The sequence below is a fragment of the Entelurus aequoreus genome, linkage group LG17 (assembly GCF_033978785.1).
Source record: "Entelurus aequoreus isolate RoL-2023_Sb linkage group LG17, RoL_Eaeq_v1.1, whole genome shotgun sequence".
Taxonomy (NCBI): Eukaryota; Metazoa; Chordata; class Actinopteri; order Syngnathiformes; family Syngnathidae; genus Entelurus; species Entelurus aequoreus.
In genome coordinates, this window is record NC_084747.1 from 33,165,716 (window position 1) to 33,183,386 (window position 17,671).

Genomic DNA, 17,671 nt, shown 5'->3' on the forward strand with positions numbered 1-17,671 from the left:
AATTTTAGGCTCTGTTCTTTTCTCAGTTTAGGTCAATTGCTCAATATGATTAAGGCATTAGCAGTACTGTTTGAATTAAATCTCACGAATGAAAAAAGGCAGATTATGTGGCTCTGTATGTCTGTAAATACATGACATTTAAAGTAAAACAATTTCACGTCGTTAAAAAAGAGTTAGTAGTTTTAATATTTGACTTAGACATATACTGTAAGTGTTTTCTGCACTTGCCTTCCCCACCAAAAAGGCAATTATAGCTTACAGGCAGTGCTGCTATATAACAGCATTTCTAATCAATTAGCACCGGCAATGGAGACCATGCAATTATTTTTTTAGCACATGCAGAATTTTTTTTTTTTAAGTCAGTATTCTTATTAAAGAATGTTGACATTCCATTGCTATGATTGTACATTGATTTATGTGCTGTGAAGCTGATATTAGAGAGTTTTGAGCAAGTGGCACATGCTGTAAAAGCAAAAAAAAAAAAAATGTATAATGCAAATATTGTGTTTACTGAAAGCGGTCATTGTGTTTACCATCAACAAACTGCATGGCTTTGGAGTATTGCTGCAAAAAGGTGGACATATTCGACATAGGATTGCGTCTTCATGCTGAAAACAAGGCAAATCTGCACAATCTAATAAATAAATGTAAATTCTGCCTTTATAAGGACAACAATGTTTATATATAGTATGTTCCATGACTGTATAATGCATATGTTCCTTGACTGCACTTAAATGTAGAGTATATGTAGAATATATTTATATTATTTATATATTATATATATAATATATTATATATATTATATTATTTATTATTAATATTGTCTATTGTGAGCGAACTGTGGTGCTGAATTTCCCCAAGAGATCAATAAAGTACTTTCTATTATATTCTATTCTATTGTGGTTGCACAAATACCAGGTTTAAACACAATTTATTTACCAGGATGACAAAAATGTCAACACAAAACCAAAAATAGCAATGATAAAATCACGTGGAATTGAGGTAATGATTTAAAAGTACTTTTATTTGTTGCTCGTTTTTCATTTGGTACAAACCTGTCAATGCATTTTCGATGTAAGATCAAACATTTAAGAAATGTGTCAAGTAATATAGCACATACAATAAGTTAAAACATGTCACACAATGTTTTTTTTTTGTTTTTTTATCTACACAAAAACACCCTAAAACAGAGTTTAGACCTATAGACTGAAAGATCACTGTATAGTGTGTGTGTGTGTGTGTGTGTGCAAGCGTGTGTGTGTTTGTGTGTGTGCGCGTGTGTGTGTGTGTGTGTGTGGGCACCTGCAGTCATGTAAAATCCCCATGCACGGTGCATGCCTGCAGCTCCACGCGGTTCACGCACAGGCTGTTACTAAAAAAAAAAAAAAAAGAAAAAAAAAAGAAAAGCAATGTATATTTAATAAATAACCGTTTGACATAACACAAGTTCACCTGAACACAACAACGTGAGTGCTGCAAGAGGCACTCAATAAAAACGACAATTGTTGGCCCTCTTTAATTAAAGGTCCACAGTCTTTTTGGAGATCATTACAATGGGATTTATTTGCAAATCCACTTTTTTTTCTTTTTTTTTTTATTATTTTAAATGAATTAAGTCTCCAGCGTCCATTAGTGTGGTTCCTTTTTATCACCTTACAGCCTCCACACAGGTTTGTCTAAATGGCGATGGAGCCTCGGCGTGGGAGTGGGAGTGGGGGTGAATGTACAGTAAAGTGTTGTTTTTCTTTATTTCCAAGTCACTAAGTGAAGCTCATGGACACTGTGTGCTCCAGCGCCTTGCGCCGCAGGGAGGCGATGCTGGTCCCTCTCCACATGTCACTGTCCGGGGAGCTACACAGCTGCGGGGAGCCCGCTACGTTCGTGGGGCCGGAGAGAGACGCCGACATGCCGGGGAAAGGCGACTGGTACAGGTGCGACTGCAGGCCGCCGCCGTTGGACGAGAGGCCGTTGGAGAGACCCATGGAGTTGGGGGGCGGCCCGTGACCCAGACTGCACTGCGACAGCGACTGCGCCATGGACGGCTGGCGGCCCAAGTTGGGCGGCAGCTGCAGCTGCGACACGCCCGGCATGCCGGTGGCCCAGCGGGAGTCGTTGGCGTGGAACGAGCACAGGCTGTTCTCCATGGCGGCCGCCGAGAACTGCGGCAGGCCCGGCGTGGGGAGCAGCGTGCCCGGGGAGCGGAACACGTTGGTGGTCTTCTTCCTCTTCTTCCACTTTGCACGACGGTTCTGGAACCACACCTGTGATGCACAACCCAACGCATGCGCAAAGTCAGTCTTTAACTGGCTGAAATATACATGGAGATGTATAAAATACAACAATGCAACAAAAAACAGTGCAATACATTTTAATAATATGGTCACTACTGCCTAGTTTCCCTTGTTATATTCTTATTTTTACTGTTATATTTGTATTATTATTGTTGCTTTTTATTTTTATTGTTATTGTAATATTTTCTATTTACATTTTCTTTGATTTATACCCCCATTATTTACTTTTTACTTTTTAAATTCGATCTCATACACTGCTGCTGGAATTTTAATTTTCCTGAGGGAACTCTCCTGAAGGAATCAATAAAGTACTATCTATCTATCTATCTATCTATCTATCTATCTATCTATCTATCTATCTATCTATCTATCTATCTATCTATCTATCTATCTATCTATCTATCTATCTATCTATCTATCTATCTATCTATCTATCTATCTATCTATCTTAACATAAATAGCATGTCAGCAAAGAAAAACAAAAAAACTAACACAATAAAAATGTAGGTCGAATTTGATGTACACAAAATTGATGGGTCTCTTTTTCGTTTTCTTATACTTGTTTCTATTTATAATTTTCCGGTTTTTTTTTTTGCTTGTATAGTATTTTATTGTGCATCTTCTGTAATACAATTTAGTAGTAGTAGTAGTAGTAATTTTATTTCAGACCCAGGGGGATCCATATCACAGAAAAAGAAACCATACAACAATAAAACCCAAATAAAAGAAATAGAAGCAGAAATAAAATAAATTTAAAAAAACTTGTACAAAAATAAAATAAATATAAAAAAAACTCCACAATATTTAATGTCCAGCATACAGGCTTACTCGCCAATGGTTCCACAGAATTTAGACAACATGTAACTATTTTTTGTTGAGAAAATAGGCATAAAATACATTACAAGTTAGTTTAACACAAAATATTATTGTATAGTACGGATTTATATAAAACTAGAGGCATAACACGGTATAAAACGGTATATCACACATAACATAACTTCCTATAATAATAATAAAACATTTAATTACTTAATTTCAATATACAATATGTGTAAACATATTTTTTTTTAGAAATGTTTTTATTAAGTTTGACAAGTATTACAATATATAATAAAACAGTAATCACATTTTCCCCTTTTTTTCCCACCCACTTCCAAGAACAGCAACCCAACACATACCCCATACACACATAATATGTGTAAACATATTTTCTTCAGCGAAAGGAACTGCCAGCATTTCAGCTCTAATGTCACACTAAATTTATAGTTAAAATGAACAGACTAAAATTAAATAAATACATCCGTAATATATTCCATAGTCATGTTTTATATCCAACAAAAACAATATGTTGCCTTGCAATGTGACCGTGACTGCGCTTTAAAATAAAATAAATAAAAAATTACATTATAAAAACATTTTGTTGAAAGAAAAATAAACATGTCACTAGGTATAATTCATATTTTCATCATGTTGTTATTTGCAATGGTGCTATTGTCTTTTTGCGAGTTTTATTATAGGTCACATTTATGACATGAAACAACATTGCAAAAATAAAGCCGGAATTGTGCACAAATTATGACACACGTACACTTTATAATAAGCGCTGTTTTCTTTCGTAAAAGATTTCATCAGGCTGGACTGTGATTAACGTGCTCTCCTTCCACGCAGCCACCCGTGAAGCATCAGCCGAGGTTATTATTACACGACGAGGGAGAAACAGAATGCAATTCTTATTCCGTGAAAACAATAATATATATATATTCTGGAGTCTCATTAAATATGACTGGTGAAATATTTATATTGAAAAAATAAAGAGCAAGACAACGACATGATCTACTGTATGCTATTTATAGTCTCTAGGAGGAAAGACATTTAAATGATTGTTAGGTGACTAATGATTCTACTGCGTTTATTGCTTTCACTGCGATCATTTGCGTGAATTCCACATCCCCTCTTAATAATTCGTTCACTGGTATGATAAGTAAAGGGACATTTGCTGATTATGTATTTGTTTTACTGCAGTGGTGCAATATATGCTTTTAAAAATGTTAGGAAATAAACATGTGTGAAGCTGACTATATTGGCAAAAACATACTTAAAGCTCTCATTGGGAATATTCGGCGGTTTTTATTTAGTTGATTTTATGGATTTATTTTCTTAAATGAACAAAACAGAATTAAGATGAAGAAAAAACAAAGTTTTTACTTCTTCTCACTCCTTTTCGGATATGTTTACATTAATGTTTATTTTCATTTCTTGTTTCTTTTGCTTTTTATTATTACTATTATTATTATTATTGTTTTTGTTATTCATTCTTGAATGGCTTTTTTGTTGTTTTTTTCAAAATTAGTTGTTTTTGTTTTGTCTACATATTCGAAATAAACATGAATGAAATGAAATGAAATGAAAAAAATAAGAAAATAAGAAAATGCATTTCAATTCTTGACGAGCATATACATAGTTTGGATAATAATAATAATACTAATACTAGTAATAATGATGATGATAATAATAATATTAATAATAATAATAACAATAACAATAATAATAATAATAATAAAATTGTGCGCTTTTAATATTTTATTGTTTTGGCTTTTTCCTCAGGTGACCTTCAGCACCTTGGACAGCGTCAGCACCTGACCTAAACTACTGTGTTGACATAACATAATTTACTAACAAAAATTATATTAAACATAATAGTACTTTCTAAAATGACTATATAAACATTAGTAATTATTTTCATTGCTAAATTATATATATTAAACAATATAACGTAAAAAGGTAATATTAATGTAGTTCCCATTCAGGACAGGATTGCAGGAAGGAGAAAAACTCTTACCTGGACTCTGGACTCCGTGAGACCGATCCTGAGCGCCAGTTCCTCCCGCATGAAGATGTCCGGGTAATGCGTCTTGGCGAAGCTCCGCTCCAGTTCGTTGAGCTGGGCCGGTGTGAAGCGGGTTCGGTGCCGTTTCTGTTTCTGCTGACTGGACGTTTGACCGGAATTCTGCTGGGGTTGTTGCTGCTGCTGCTGCTGCTTCTCCGGTTCTTTCCCGTTCACCGGCAAGCCTGCCGGGTTGGATCCCACGGTGGTGATGTCTTCTCCGGGCAGGAGAGTGGTTCCCTCCACGGACTCAGAACCGGGGGCCATGTCTCCCGGATGGCCCTGGTCCGGCACTCCACCGCCCAGCCGACACTTGAGCGCCTCTCTGTGTCCGAGGAGCTCCGCAGCATCCTTCATCCCTGATAGGATGATGATTAAGGTAAATACAAATTCGCACCAACAAAAAAAAAAAAAATCATTTGAAAATAATAAATTAACTTAATTTAGCTGGGTTTAATCACATTTATGCTGTCAAATCATTCTTAATTCCACGCAAGCACACACACACACTCACAAAACACTTAACTGTACGAGTAATTAAACACACATAGAAAAAAGAAGAAGTTGGAGTCTTACAGTGGAGTTTAGCTCCCGGGTTCAGAGCTGAGAACTCACCGAGCCGAGCATCCAGGAGGTCGGCGTGAGACAGCATCGCGTACCGCTCCAGGGTGAAAAGAGGTCCGGGGGAAAATCTCCTATACAAACTTTGGGGGCAATTTAAGGGGCATAGATGGGTCTAAATGAAGGAAAATTCGCTTTGTGCTTAAAAAAGGAGGTCCCTTGCATTATAATGGCCCTTAGAACGGCTGGGAGGCGCTTATTAGTGGAGAGAAGCCGTCAGCTTGCTCAAATAAGAACCAATCAGAGGCAGGGATTGGACCCAACCAACACCCCCAAGCACCCCTTACCCACCCTACACATGCACACGCAGACATACGCGTGTGCGTTTGAAAAAAATAAAAATAAATAAATAACACACCACAATTCAATTCTGCCATACCATTTTCTGATTTATTAGCTTTTCATGCTCAAATTATTCCACGTTAAAACATCTCAATGCGTGTGTTTAATGCTTGCACGATGACATGTCCTCACTAAAAACATCTATAAAAAAATATGACAAGAGCTAATGTTGTATTAAAGAATGTCAAATTATATATAAGGAAAAAAAACACCATGACAGATGCAAATGAAATAAAAAGTAGTTTTAAAGTGCATGCAAATGCAAGATTGTTTTTTTTTTTGTGTTTTTTTTTTGTGGCAGCGCGCATGCAGAAAAACAAAACAAATATGTGTCCCGGTCTCGACTGGCAGGTGATTTGTGGAGACAAATGGAGGGAATAAATAAATAAAGGAGTACAGATGGATTGCAGCTTCCAGTTAGTGATCGGGGCCGCTTTAACTCCCATCGACTTTTCATCAAGTCGTTGGCAATTAGAGCCATTTAGGCCCGCTTTGCTTCGAACTAAATCAGACGTGCTGCACCCCCCTAAACGGTGCATGGCGTTTTGCAGAGAGGGGGTCCATAAGTAGGACTGTTGCACATTACAACAACAACAAAAAAAGGCAGACATGCATTGATCTGCAGGACCGTGCTGCTGCATGCATGATATAACATGGAGGATATTTGAGTTGCAGGGACAGATGTTCGGGTGCATGAATGCGTGATGGAGCAGCAACACCACCAGCAGCACCGATCACAACTTCACAAAGGAGGCGTCCGAGCGAGGACTCCCCACTCCCTCTCCCTCCACATGGTCCTCCTTTATGCCCCGTCAGAATGCAGAGAAAAGGGGAGCACAGCGTGAAAAGAAAATGAAATGGACCGGTACATGTGATGAGGAGGCACTCCGAACTTCATCATCATCATCATCATCATCAGCAGCAGCAGCAGCATCATAGTGGAAGGGAGTGAGGATGCATGAGGAGCTTTATTTGATGGGAGTTCTAGAAGGCCAAAATGTCTATTTTTCTTTCTTTTTTTTTCTTTTTTTAATTTTTTTTTTAGAAGGTTCTGGACGAGGTTGGATGCGGTTCGTGTAAACCCGGAGACCAGTAAAGCACACCTAAAAGATGGTACGATAAGAGATGATTCTCATATTTGCTATTTAAAAGACATGTTTGCAAAAAAAACAAAAAAAAAACAAACAAAAAAAAAAGAAAGAAAATAATTGTTCCATTTATTTGTGGTTATGCTAATATGATCATGACCACAAATAACGGGAGCAACTGTTTTCTTGTTTATATTTAAGTTGACCAACAATATAATGCAAAATGTGTTATTTACAATTGTGTAAGTGCAGTATAGTTAGGTTTTTATCCTGTAAGTTAGCTAAAATAGGTTCTCTATAAATACAAATGCACACTACAGTATGACAAGCAATATTAAAAATACCCTTATTTCTAAAGTGCTAAATTTGCTATGTCAGAGCAACCTATAACAGCAATATTAAAAATATTACATTAAATTAAACATAATTATATATCTATATTTTCCGATACTAAATAGTAAAACATAATTAAGTTCATTGCAACAATAAAAATACACTTAGGAATTACATTTAACAAATACACTTTACACACATTTTAAATAAATTACATACTTTCATATTGAGATAGGTTTACAATTAGTTTGGGGGAAAAAACTTTTAACCCCAGAAAAGTTTACCTATTTATTTGTATTTTATTTGATTCGATTTTATTACTACATAATCAGATAATTCGTCGTTAATCGTGTCTTTGTAATAAATATTACAAACCAGCATGGGTTTCATTATATTTGATCATAACATTTTTCATTAGCTTTCTTTGCTGATTGGCTGACATCAATCACGTGGTTCTCAAACCTTCAATCTGGACTAAAACAAGACATTTGCGATTAAAACAAGACATTTGAGAGCAACAGTGCACATTTGCAAACAATGTTTTGTGGTAAAAAATACATATCGGGGACGTGATGTGAAACACGCTGTCAATGCTGATTGATGCCAGGCGTGGAAAAGGAAGCAGAAACATCAGCAATCTCACCAGATGTTCTCGCCTAGCGACTCTATAGCTTTATTGGCGTAATAAGAGAGAGACACTTGTGCAGGCTTTATGTCTCACTCAGCCTCCCTAACTGGACCACATCAATCTTTCTCCCCTTTTGCAGTGGAAACACTCACACGCAATCCACGCGGGTTAATGCGGCGCATCTGAGTGCACGAGGGCTGTTTACACGCCATGAGACACTTTGAATGGGAACCCACAAAACAAATGCAATTTGAAGGATGAAGATTTCTGCATGCACCATTTTTGTTGTTGTGGTGCATGCATTGCAAATAACACAAAAAGGCACAATATTTAGTTTGCATTAAGTCTATCACTTTTTTAGGTGCATTCACTCATTAAGAGTGGAAATCGATGTTTTTTCCATCTGCAGAAAAGGTGTCTGTATAGGTGATTAAATGACAGTCCATAAGTGCACCCCACAGCCCAACACACACACACCCACATGACAGGCTTCCCTCTCCGGCCATCCAGCCTGCAGGCTGCACGGCGGCGTGCATTCCCAGCCCCAATTAGGCCGGCCGCCCTCCGCCTGCTCCCCGGTACTGCGTGATCTATTGCACATGGCGGTAATCACAGCCCCCAAATAAAATAATCAGCAAAGAAGAGCCATTTTCTTAATGATGAAGAGGAAGAGTGTGTCACGCAGAGGGTGATGGTGTGCGTGCGTGTGCCTGGTGCGTGTGTGAGAGAAAGTGTGCGTGTGTGTGTGTGTGTGTGTGTGTGTGTGTGTGTGTGTGTGTGTGTGTGTGTGTGTGTGTGTGTGTGTGTGTGTGTGTGCGTGTGTGTGTGTGTGTGTGTGTGTGTGTGTGTGTGTGTGTGTGTGTGTGTGAGAGCAGAGGTTATTAAAAATAGCCACAGCAGAAGGTATCATTGTTCAGTGATTACACACTAAAAAAATGATGATTCGAGTATGCATTTAACCAGTGTTAATTTGGAGAGCAGTTTAGTTTTAGTCAAAGTCTTTTGAAGAAATTCTATTTTAGCTTGAGTCAAGTTTTATTCATCTAAATGTATTTAGTTTCTTGTGTATAATTAACTATATTGCATAATATTTTACTCAGCTACACACTAAAAAATGCTGGGTTATTTTGATAACCCAATTTATGAGTTGAGTGTTGGTTAAATTGTGGAGTTATTTTGATTTAGTTCATTTTTTGGGTTATAAGGGTATTGTTTAACTACATTTCTGGGTTTTCAAAACTATGAACCATTTTTGGGGTTGTTTTTCAATGAGTAACACATTTTTGGTTAAACGTTTTTTTTTTTTTCATTAAAAAGTTACTTTTTTGTTGAAGGGAATTTTATTAAGAATGACTCTCATTAATATTATTTGTAATCACACATCTTATGTACATGAAAATACATGAGCATGCTGTATAGAACTACTACCGTATTTCCTTGAATAGCCGCAGGGGCGCTAATTAATTTAAAACATCTTCTCACTCCTGCGGTTACCAAAACCATGCGGAATGAGCAAGCATGCTCTAATTATTTTAAAACCTCTTCTCACTCCGGCGCATACCTTATCATTAAAAACACATTTAATAAAAAAAACGTTATTATGATCTTACCTTTACTTGTAGATGGGTCCATGTGCAGCTGCTTCTGATCAAAGGCAGTCTTTCTCATCTTTCTTCAATTTTAAAAGTCTCTGGAGATATTCCTTTAATTATTACCTCCTGCTTCGATTGAAAGTCCAGTTTAGAAAACGGTTTTATTTTAGATATGTAATCCTCCATGTTAAAAGTGCAAGCAAACAATTGCTGCATGCTTGCTGCTTGTTGTCTTCTTCTGCAGTACCTGTCTCCTGCAGTACTGGTAGTCGCAAGAAGGATCACTAGCGCCCTCTACCACCTGGAGGCGGGAGTCATTTAATGACTCATATTTGACCCGGCGGAAGTGCCAAGCATGCGCTAATTATTTTGCGAAACGAGTTTGACCCGGCTGTAATTCTAGGCAGGCGAATACTATATTCCCGGCGCCAATTCAAGGAAATACGGTATGACCATTCTTGTAAAAAAAAAATGTCACTCATATCTTGCTTTTGAGTATATTTTAATGAAATAAAAATAATTTTGATCAGTATATGGGAAGGAGTAGGACAAACCAGCAGTAAAACTTATGATTTGTAACCAACTATTGGGTCAAGGAGCGCTAAATTGCGCAACCCAGTAGTAGGGTTTAGAATAACCCAACATTGTAGTGACCATAATGCAGTTTTTGTGTTAAAACATTTCAACCCAATAGTTGGGTTATGAATCAACCAACATTGAGTTAGAATAACTAAACTTTTGGGTTAAATAATTCAATCCAATAGTTTGGTTGGGAATAACCCAATATTAAGTTATCATAACTCAATTGTTTGGTTAAATAATTCAACGCAAAAGTTGGGTTGAAAAAATATACCCAAAATGTTGAGTTAAAATAACTTAAATAGGGGGTTCGTCCTTTTCTGAACCAGCAGTTGGATTAAAATTGGGTTATTTTTTAACCCAACATGTTTTCCTGTGTAAAGGCCACGACATAGCTGAAAAAAATCAACCTGCATTAACAAATAATGTTGAGTTTTGATGGCCACAGGGAGTCATTCATGGTTTACTTTATTCCACACATGCGTAACACGATAAAAGTGGACCAATGATGATTCGATATGCATTTAACCAGTGCTAATTTGGAGAGCAGTTTAGTTTTAGTCAAAGTCTTTTGAAGAAATTCTATTTTAGCTTAAGTCAAGTTTTATTCATCTAAATGTATTTAGTTTCTTGTCTATAATTAACTATATTGCATAATATTTTACTCAGCTACACACTAAAAAATGCTGGGTTATTTTGATAACCCAATTTATGAGTTGAGTGTTGGTTAAATTGTGGAGTTATTTTGATTTAGTTCATTTTTTGGGTTATAAGGGTATTGTTTAACTACATTTCTGGGTTTTCAAAACTATGAACCATTTTTGGGGTTGTTTTTCAATGAGTAACACATTTTTGGGTAAACGTTTGTTTTTTTTTTAATTAAAAAGTTACTTTTTTGTTGAAGGGAATTTTATTAAGAATGACTCTCATTAATATTATTTGTAATCACACATCTTATGTACATGAAAATACATGAGCATGCTGTATAGAACTACTATGACCATTCTTGTAAAAAAATGTCACTCATATCTTGCTTTTGAGTATATTTTAATGGAATAAAAATAATTTTGATCAGTATATGGCAAGGAGTAGGACAAACCAGCAGTAAAACTTATGATTTGTAACCAACTATTTGGTCAAGGAGCGCTAAATTGCGCAAACCAGTAGTTGAGTTTGGAATAACCCAACATTGTAGTGACCATAATGCAGTTTTTGTGTTAAAAACATTTCAACCCAATAGTTGGGTTATGAATCAACCAACATTGAGTTAGAATAACTCAACTTTTGGGTTAAATAATTCAACCCAATAGTTTGGTTGGGAATAACCCAACATTAAGTTATCATAACTCAATTGTTTGGTTAAATAATTCAACGCAAAAGTTGGGTTGAAAAAATGTACCCAAAATGTTGAGTTAAAATAACTTAAATAAGGGGTTCGTCCTTTTCTGAACCAGCAGTTGGATTAAAATTGGGTTATTTTTTAACCCAACATGTTTTCCTGTGTAAAGGCCACGACATAGCTGAAAAAAATCAACCTGCATTAACAAATAATGCTGAGTTTTGATGGCCACAGGGAGTCATTCATGGTTTACTTTATTCCACACATGCGTAACACGATAAAAGTGGACCAATGATGATTCGAGTATGCATTTAACCAGTGCTAATTTGGAGAGCAGTTTCGTTTTAGTCATAGTCTTTTGAAGAAATTTTATTTTAGTTTAAGTCAAGTTTTAGTCATCTAAATTGATTTAGTTTCTTGTCTATAATTAACTAAATTGCATAACATTTTACTCAGCTACACACACAAAAATGCTGGGTTATTTTGATAACCCAATTTATGAGTTGAGAGTGTTGGGTTAAACTGTGGAGTTATTTTTATGAAGTCCATTTTTTTGGGTTATAAGGGTATTATTTAACTCAATTTAAGGGTTTTCAAAACTATAAACCATTTTTTGGGTTGTTTTTCAATGAGTAACGCATTTTTGGGTAAAAGGCTTTTTTTAGTTATTCTTTTTTCTTAAAGGGAATTTTACTAAGGATGAATCTCATTAATATTATTTACAATCACACATCTTATCTACATGAAAATATATGAACATGCTGTATAGAACTATTATGACCATACACAGCAATTCTTGTAAAAAAAATGTCACTCATATCTTGCTTTTCAGTATATTTGGAATAAAAATAATTTTGATCAGTATATAGGAAGGAGTGGGACAAACCTGCAGTAAAACTTATAATTTGTTACCAACTATTGGGTCAAGGAGCGCTAAATTGCGCAACCCAGTAGTTGAGTTTGGAATAACCCAACATTGTAGTGACCATAACTCAGTTTTTGTGTTAAAAATGTCAACCCAATAGTTGGGTTATGAATCAACCAACATTGAGTTTGAATAATCTACTTTTGGGTTAAATAATTCAACCAATAATTTGGTTGGGAATAACCCAACATTAAGTTATCATAACTCAACCGTTTGGTTAAATAATTCAACGCAAAAGTTGGGTTGAGAAAATTTACCCAAAATGTTGAGTTAAAATAACTTAAATAAGGGGTTCGTCCTTTTCTGAACCAGCAGTTGGGTTAAAATTGGGTTATTTTTTACCCCAACATGTTTTAGTGTGTAAAGGCCACGACATAGCTGAAAAAAATCAACCTGCATTTACAAATAATGCTGAGTTTTGATGGCCACAGGGAGTCATTCATGGTTTACTTTATTCCACATGTGTAACATGTTAAAAGTGGACCAATGATGATTCGAGTATGCATTTAACCAGTGTTAATTTGGAGAGCAGTTTAGTTTTAGTCAAAGTCTTTTGAAGAAATTCTATTTTAGTTTAAGTCAAGTTTTAGTCATCTAAATGGATTTAGTTTCTTGTCAATAATTAACTAAATTGCATAACAATTTACTCAGCTACACACTAAAAAATGCTGGGTTATTTTGATAACCCAATTCATGAGTTGAGAGTGTTGTGTTAAATTTTGGAGTTATTTTTATGAAGTCCATTTTTTGGGTAATAAGGGTATTATTTTAACTCAATTTCTGGGTTTTCAAAACTATGAACCATTTTTTGGGTTCTTGTTCAATGAATAACACATTTTTGGGTAAAAGGCTTTTTTTATTTTTATTAAAAAGTTACTTTTTTCTTGAAGGGAATTTTATTAAGGATTAATCTCATTAACATTATTTACAATCACACATCTTATGTACATGAAAATATATGAGCATGCTGTATAGAACTACTATGACCATACACAGCAATTATTGTAAAAAATGTTCACTCATATCTTGCTTTTGAGTATATTTTAATGGAATAACAATAATTTTGATCAGTATATGGGAAGGAGTAGGACAAACCTGCAGTAAAACTTATAATTTGTAACCAACTATTGGGTCAAGAGCGCTAAATTGCGCAAACCAGTAGTTGAGTTTGGAATAACCCAACATTGTAGTGACCATAATGCAGTTTTTGTGTTAAAACATTTCAACCCAATAGTTGGGTTATGAATCAACCAACATTGAGTTAGAATAACTCAACTTTTGGGTTACATAATTCAATCCAATAGTTTGGTTGGGAATAACCCAATATTAAGTTATCATAACTCAACTTTTTGGTTAAATAATTCAACGCAAAAGTTGGTTTGAAAAAATGTACCCAAAATGTTGAGTTAAAATAACTTAAATAGGGGGTTCGTTCTTTTCTGAACCAGCAGTTGGGTTAAAATTGGGTTATTTTTTACCCCAACATGTTTTAGTGTGTAAAGGCCACGACATAGCTGAAAAAAATCAACCTGCATTTACAAATAATGCTGAGTTTTGATGGCCACAGGGAGTCATTCATGGTTTACTTTATTCCACATGTGTAACATGTTAAAAGTGGACCAATGATGATTCGAGTATGCATTTAACCAGTGTTAATTTGGAGAGCAGTTTAGTTTTAGTCAAAGTCTTTTGAAGAAATTCTATTTTAGTTTAAGTCAAGTTTTAGTCATCTAAATGGATTTAGTTTCTTGTCAATAATTAACTAAATTGCATAACAATTTACTCAGCTACACACTAAAAAATGCTGGGTTATTTTGATAACCCAATTCATGAGTTGAGAGTGTTGTGTTAAATTTTGGAGTTATTTTTATGAAGTCCATTTTTTGGGTAATAAGGGTATTATTTTAACTCAATTTCTGGGTTTTCAAAACTGTGAACCATTTTTTGGGTTCTTGTTCAATGAATAACACATTTTTGGGTAAAAGGCTTTTTTTATTTTTATTAAAAAGTTACTTTTTTCTTGAAGGGAATTTTATTAAGGATTAATCTCATTAACATTATTTACAATCACACATCTTATGTACATGAAAATATATGAGCATGCTGTATAGAACTACTATGACCATACACAGCAATTATTGTAAAAAATGTTCACTCATATCTTGCTTTTGAGTATATTTTAATGGAATAACAATAATTTTGATCAGTATATGGGAAGGAGTAGGACAAACCTGCAGTAAAACTTATAATTTGTAACCAACTATTGGGTCAAGAGCGCTAAATTGCGCAAACCAGTAGTTGAGTTTGGAATAACCCAACATTGTAGTGACCATAATGCAGTTTTTGTGTTAAAACATTTCAACCCAATAGTTGGGTTATGAATCAACCAACATTGAGTTAGAATAACTCAACTTTTGGGTTACATAATTCAATCCAATAGTTTGGTTGGGAATAACCCAATATTAAGTTATCATAACTCAACTTTTTGGTTAAATAATTCAACGCAAAAGTTGGTTTGAAAAAATGTACCCAAAATGTTGAGTTAAAATAACTTAAATAGGGGGTTCGTTCTTTTCTGAACCAGCAGTTGGGTTAAAATTGGGTTATTTTTTAACCCAACATGTTTTACTGTGTAAAGGCCACGACATAGCTGAAAAAAATCAACCTGCATTTACAAATAATGCTGAGCTTTGATGGCCACAGGGAGTCATTCATGGTTTACTTTATTCCACATGTGTAACATGTTAAAAGTGGACCAATGATGATTCGAGTATGCATTTAACCAGTGCTAATTTGGAGAGCAGTTTCGTTTTAGTCAAAGTCTTTTGAAGAAATTCTATTTTAGCTTAAGTCAAGTTTTAGTCATCTAAATGTACTTAGTTTCTTGTCTATAATTAACTAAATTGCATAATATTTTACTCAGCTACACACTAAAAAATGCTGGGTTATTTTGATAACCCAATTTATAAGTTGAGTGTTGGGTTAAATTGTGGAGTTATTTTTATGAAGTCCATTTTTTGGGTTATAAGGGTATTATTTTAACTCAATTTCTGGGTTTTCAAAACTATGAACCATTTTTTGGGTTGTTTTTCAATGAGTAAAGCATTTTTGGGTAAAAGGCTTTTTTTTTTAATTAAAAAGTTACTTTTTTCTTGAAGGGAATTTTATTAAGGATGAATCTCATTAATATTATTTACAATCACACATCTTATGTACATGAAAATATATGAGCATGCTGTATAGAACTACTATGACCATACACGGCAATTCTTGTAAAAAAAAATGTCACTCATATTTTGCTTTTGAGTATATTTTAATGGAATAAAAATAATTTTGATCAGTATATGGGAAGGTGTAGGACAAACCAGCAGTAAAACTTATAATTTGTAACCAACTATTGGGTCAAGGAGCGCTAAATTGTGCAACCCAGTAGTTGGGTTTGGAAGAACCCAACAATGTAGTGACCATAATTCAGTTTTTGTGCTAAAATATTTCAACCCAATAGTTGGGTTATGAATCAACCAACATTGAGTTAGAATAACTCAACTTTCGGGTTTAATAATTCAACCCAATAGTTTGGTTGGGAATAACCCAACATTAAAGGCCTACTGAAACCCACTACTACCGACCACGCAGTCCGATAGTTTATATATCAATGATGAAATCTTAACATTGCAACACATGCCAATACGGCCGGGTTAACTTATAAAGTGCAATTTTAAATTTCCTGCGAAACTTCCGGTTGAAAACGTCTATGTATGATGACGTATGCGCGTGACGTCAATCGTTCAAACGGAAGTATTCGGACCCCATTGAATCCAATACAAAAAGCTCTGTTTTCATCTCAAAATTCCACAGTATTCTGGACATCTGTGTTGGTGAATCTTTTGCAATTTGTTTAATGAACAATGAAGACTGCAAAGAAGAAAGTTGTAGGTGGGATCGGTGTATTAGCGGCGAACTACAGCGACACAACCAGGAGGACTTTGAGATGGATAGCAGACGCGCTAGCCGCCGACCTCACCTTGACTTCCTCCGTCTCCGGGCCGCCGACCGCATCTATGATCGGGTGAAGTCCTTCGTCGCTCCGTCGATCGCTGGAACGCAGGTGAGCACGGGTGTTGATGAGCAGATGAGGGCTGGCTGGCGTAGGTGGATAGCTAATGTTTTTAGCATAGCTCTGTGAGGTCCCGTTGCTAAGTTAGCTTCAATGGCATCGTTAGCAACAGTGTCATTGCTGAAAAAATTATACAAACTTATAAAGGACGGAAAAATCTGAATTTGATCTAGAGATTTAAACGCTGAATGTAAAAATAATATATATTCCATATATTATTTATTTTTAGCACTGAGTGGGGGCCTTTTAGATCCCTGATACCTTTAGTGTGACTTTTTTTTTAATTGTCATTGGTCAAAAAATAATAATGAACCAAAAGCAATGTTGTTATGCATTATTTATATATTTAAGGCTCCAATTACTTCACATCAAATATTCCACTTTGAACATTTTTTGGGGGAATATGTTGCATATCTTGTGTTTTTCAGACTAGCAAAGAGGGTTTTGACAAAAAGGACATAAAATATAAAAAATATAAAACATTTTTGTCAACGCACAAATCTGAAGTTTATCTACAGTATATATATTTAAGCATTGAAAGTAGCATTTATATATGTATGTATATATATATATATATATATATATATATATATATATATATATATATACAGGTATATACATATATATATATATATATATATATATATATATATATATATATATATATATATATATATATATATATATATTATATGACTTATTATTAACACTTTAATGACTGAGACCCTTTTAGGTCCCTAGAACCTTTAACATTCACAAAAAATGAAGGAAGCCCTAAGGGTTAAAATATATATTGTAGTGCCTTAAAATATGAAAAATATCCAAATGGCCCCCGCATGCTTTCATTTATCAGTGTGCGGCCCTCACTGGAAAAAGTTTGGACACCCCTGGTCTAGATAATATATTGAACATGTTTTGGTGAATTTTTTTTT

The 17,671-nt window shown here is 34.9% G+C and overlaps 1 protein-coding gene across 5 annotated transcripts in view; it reads right to left on the reverse strand.

Annotated features, from left to right (window-relative positions):
- Positions 1-704: 704 nt before the first annotated feature.
- LOC133632807 (homeobox protein orthopedia-like) overlaps positions 705-17,671 on the reverse strand; it is a 221,786-nt gene continuing 204,819 nt past the window's right edge. For 2 of the 5 annotated variants that reach the window (XM_062025506.1, XM_062025507.1), the window contains 2 exons: positions 5,131-5,534; positions 705-2,261 (listed from right to left, as the gene is read on the reverse strand). In XM_062025506.1, the coding sequence (XP_061881490.1) occupies positions 1,761-2,261; positions 5,131-5,532 (903 nt within the window). In that variant the 5' untranslated portion in view covers positions 5,533-5,534 and the 3' untranslated portion in view covers positions 705-1,760. Of the gene's footprint in view, positions 2,262-5,130; positions 5,535-5,751; positions 6,046-17,671 lie in introns of those variants that run through there. The other 3 variants (XM_062025504.1, XM_062025503.1, XM_062025505.1) reach the window with 3 other exon arrangements.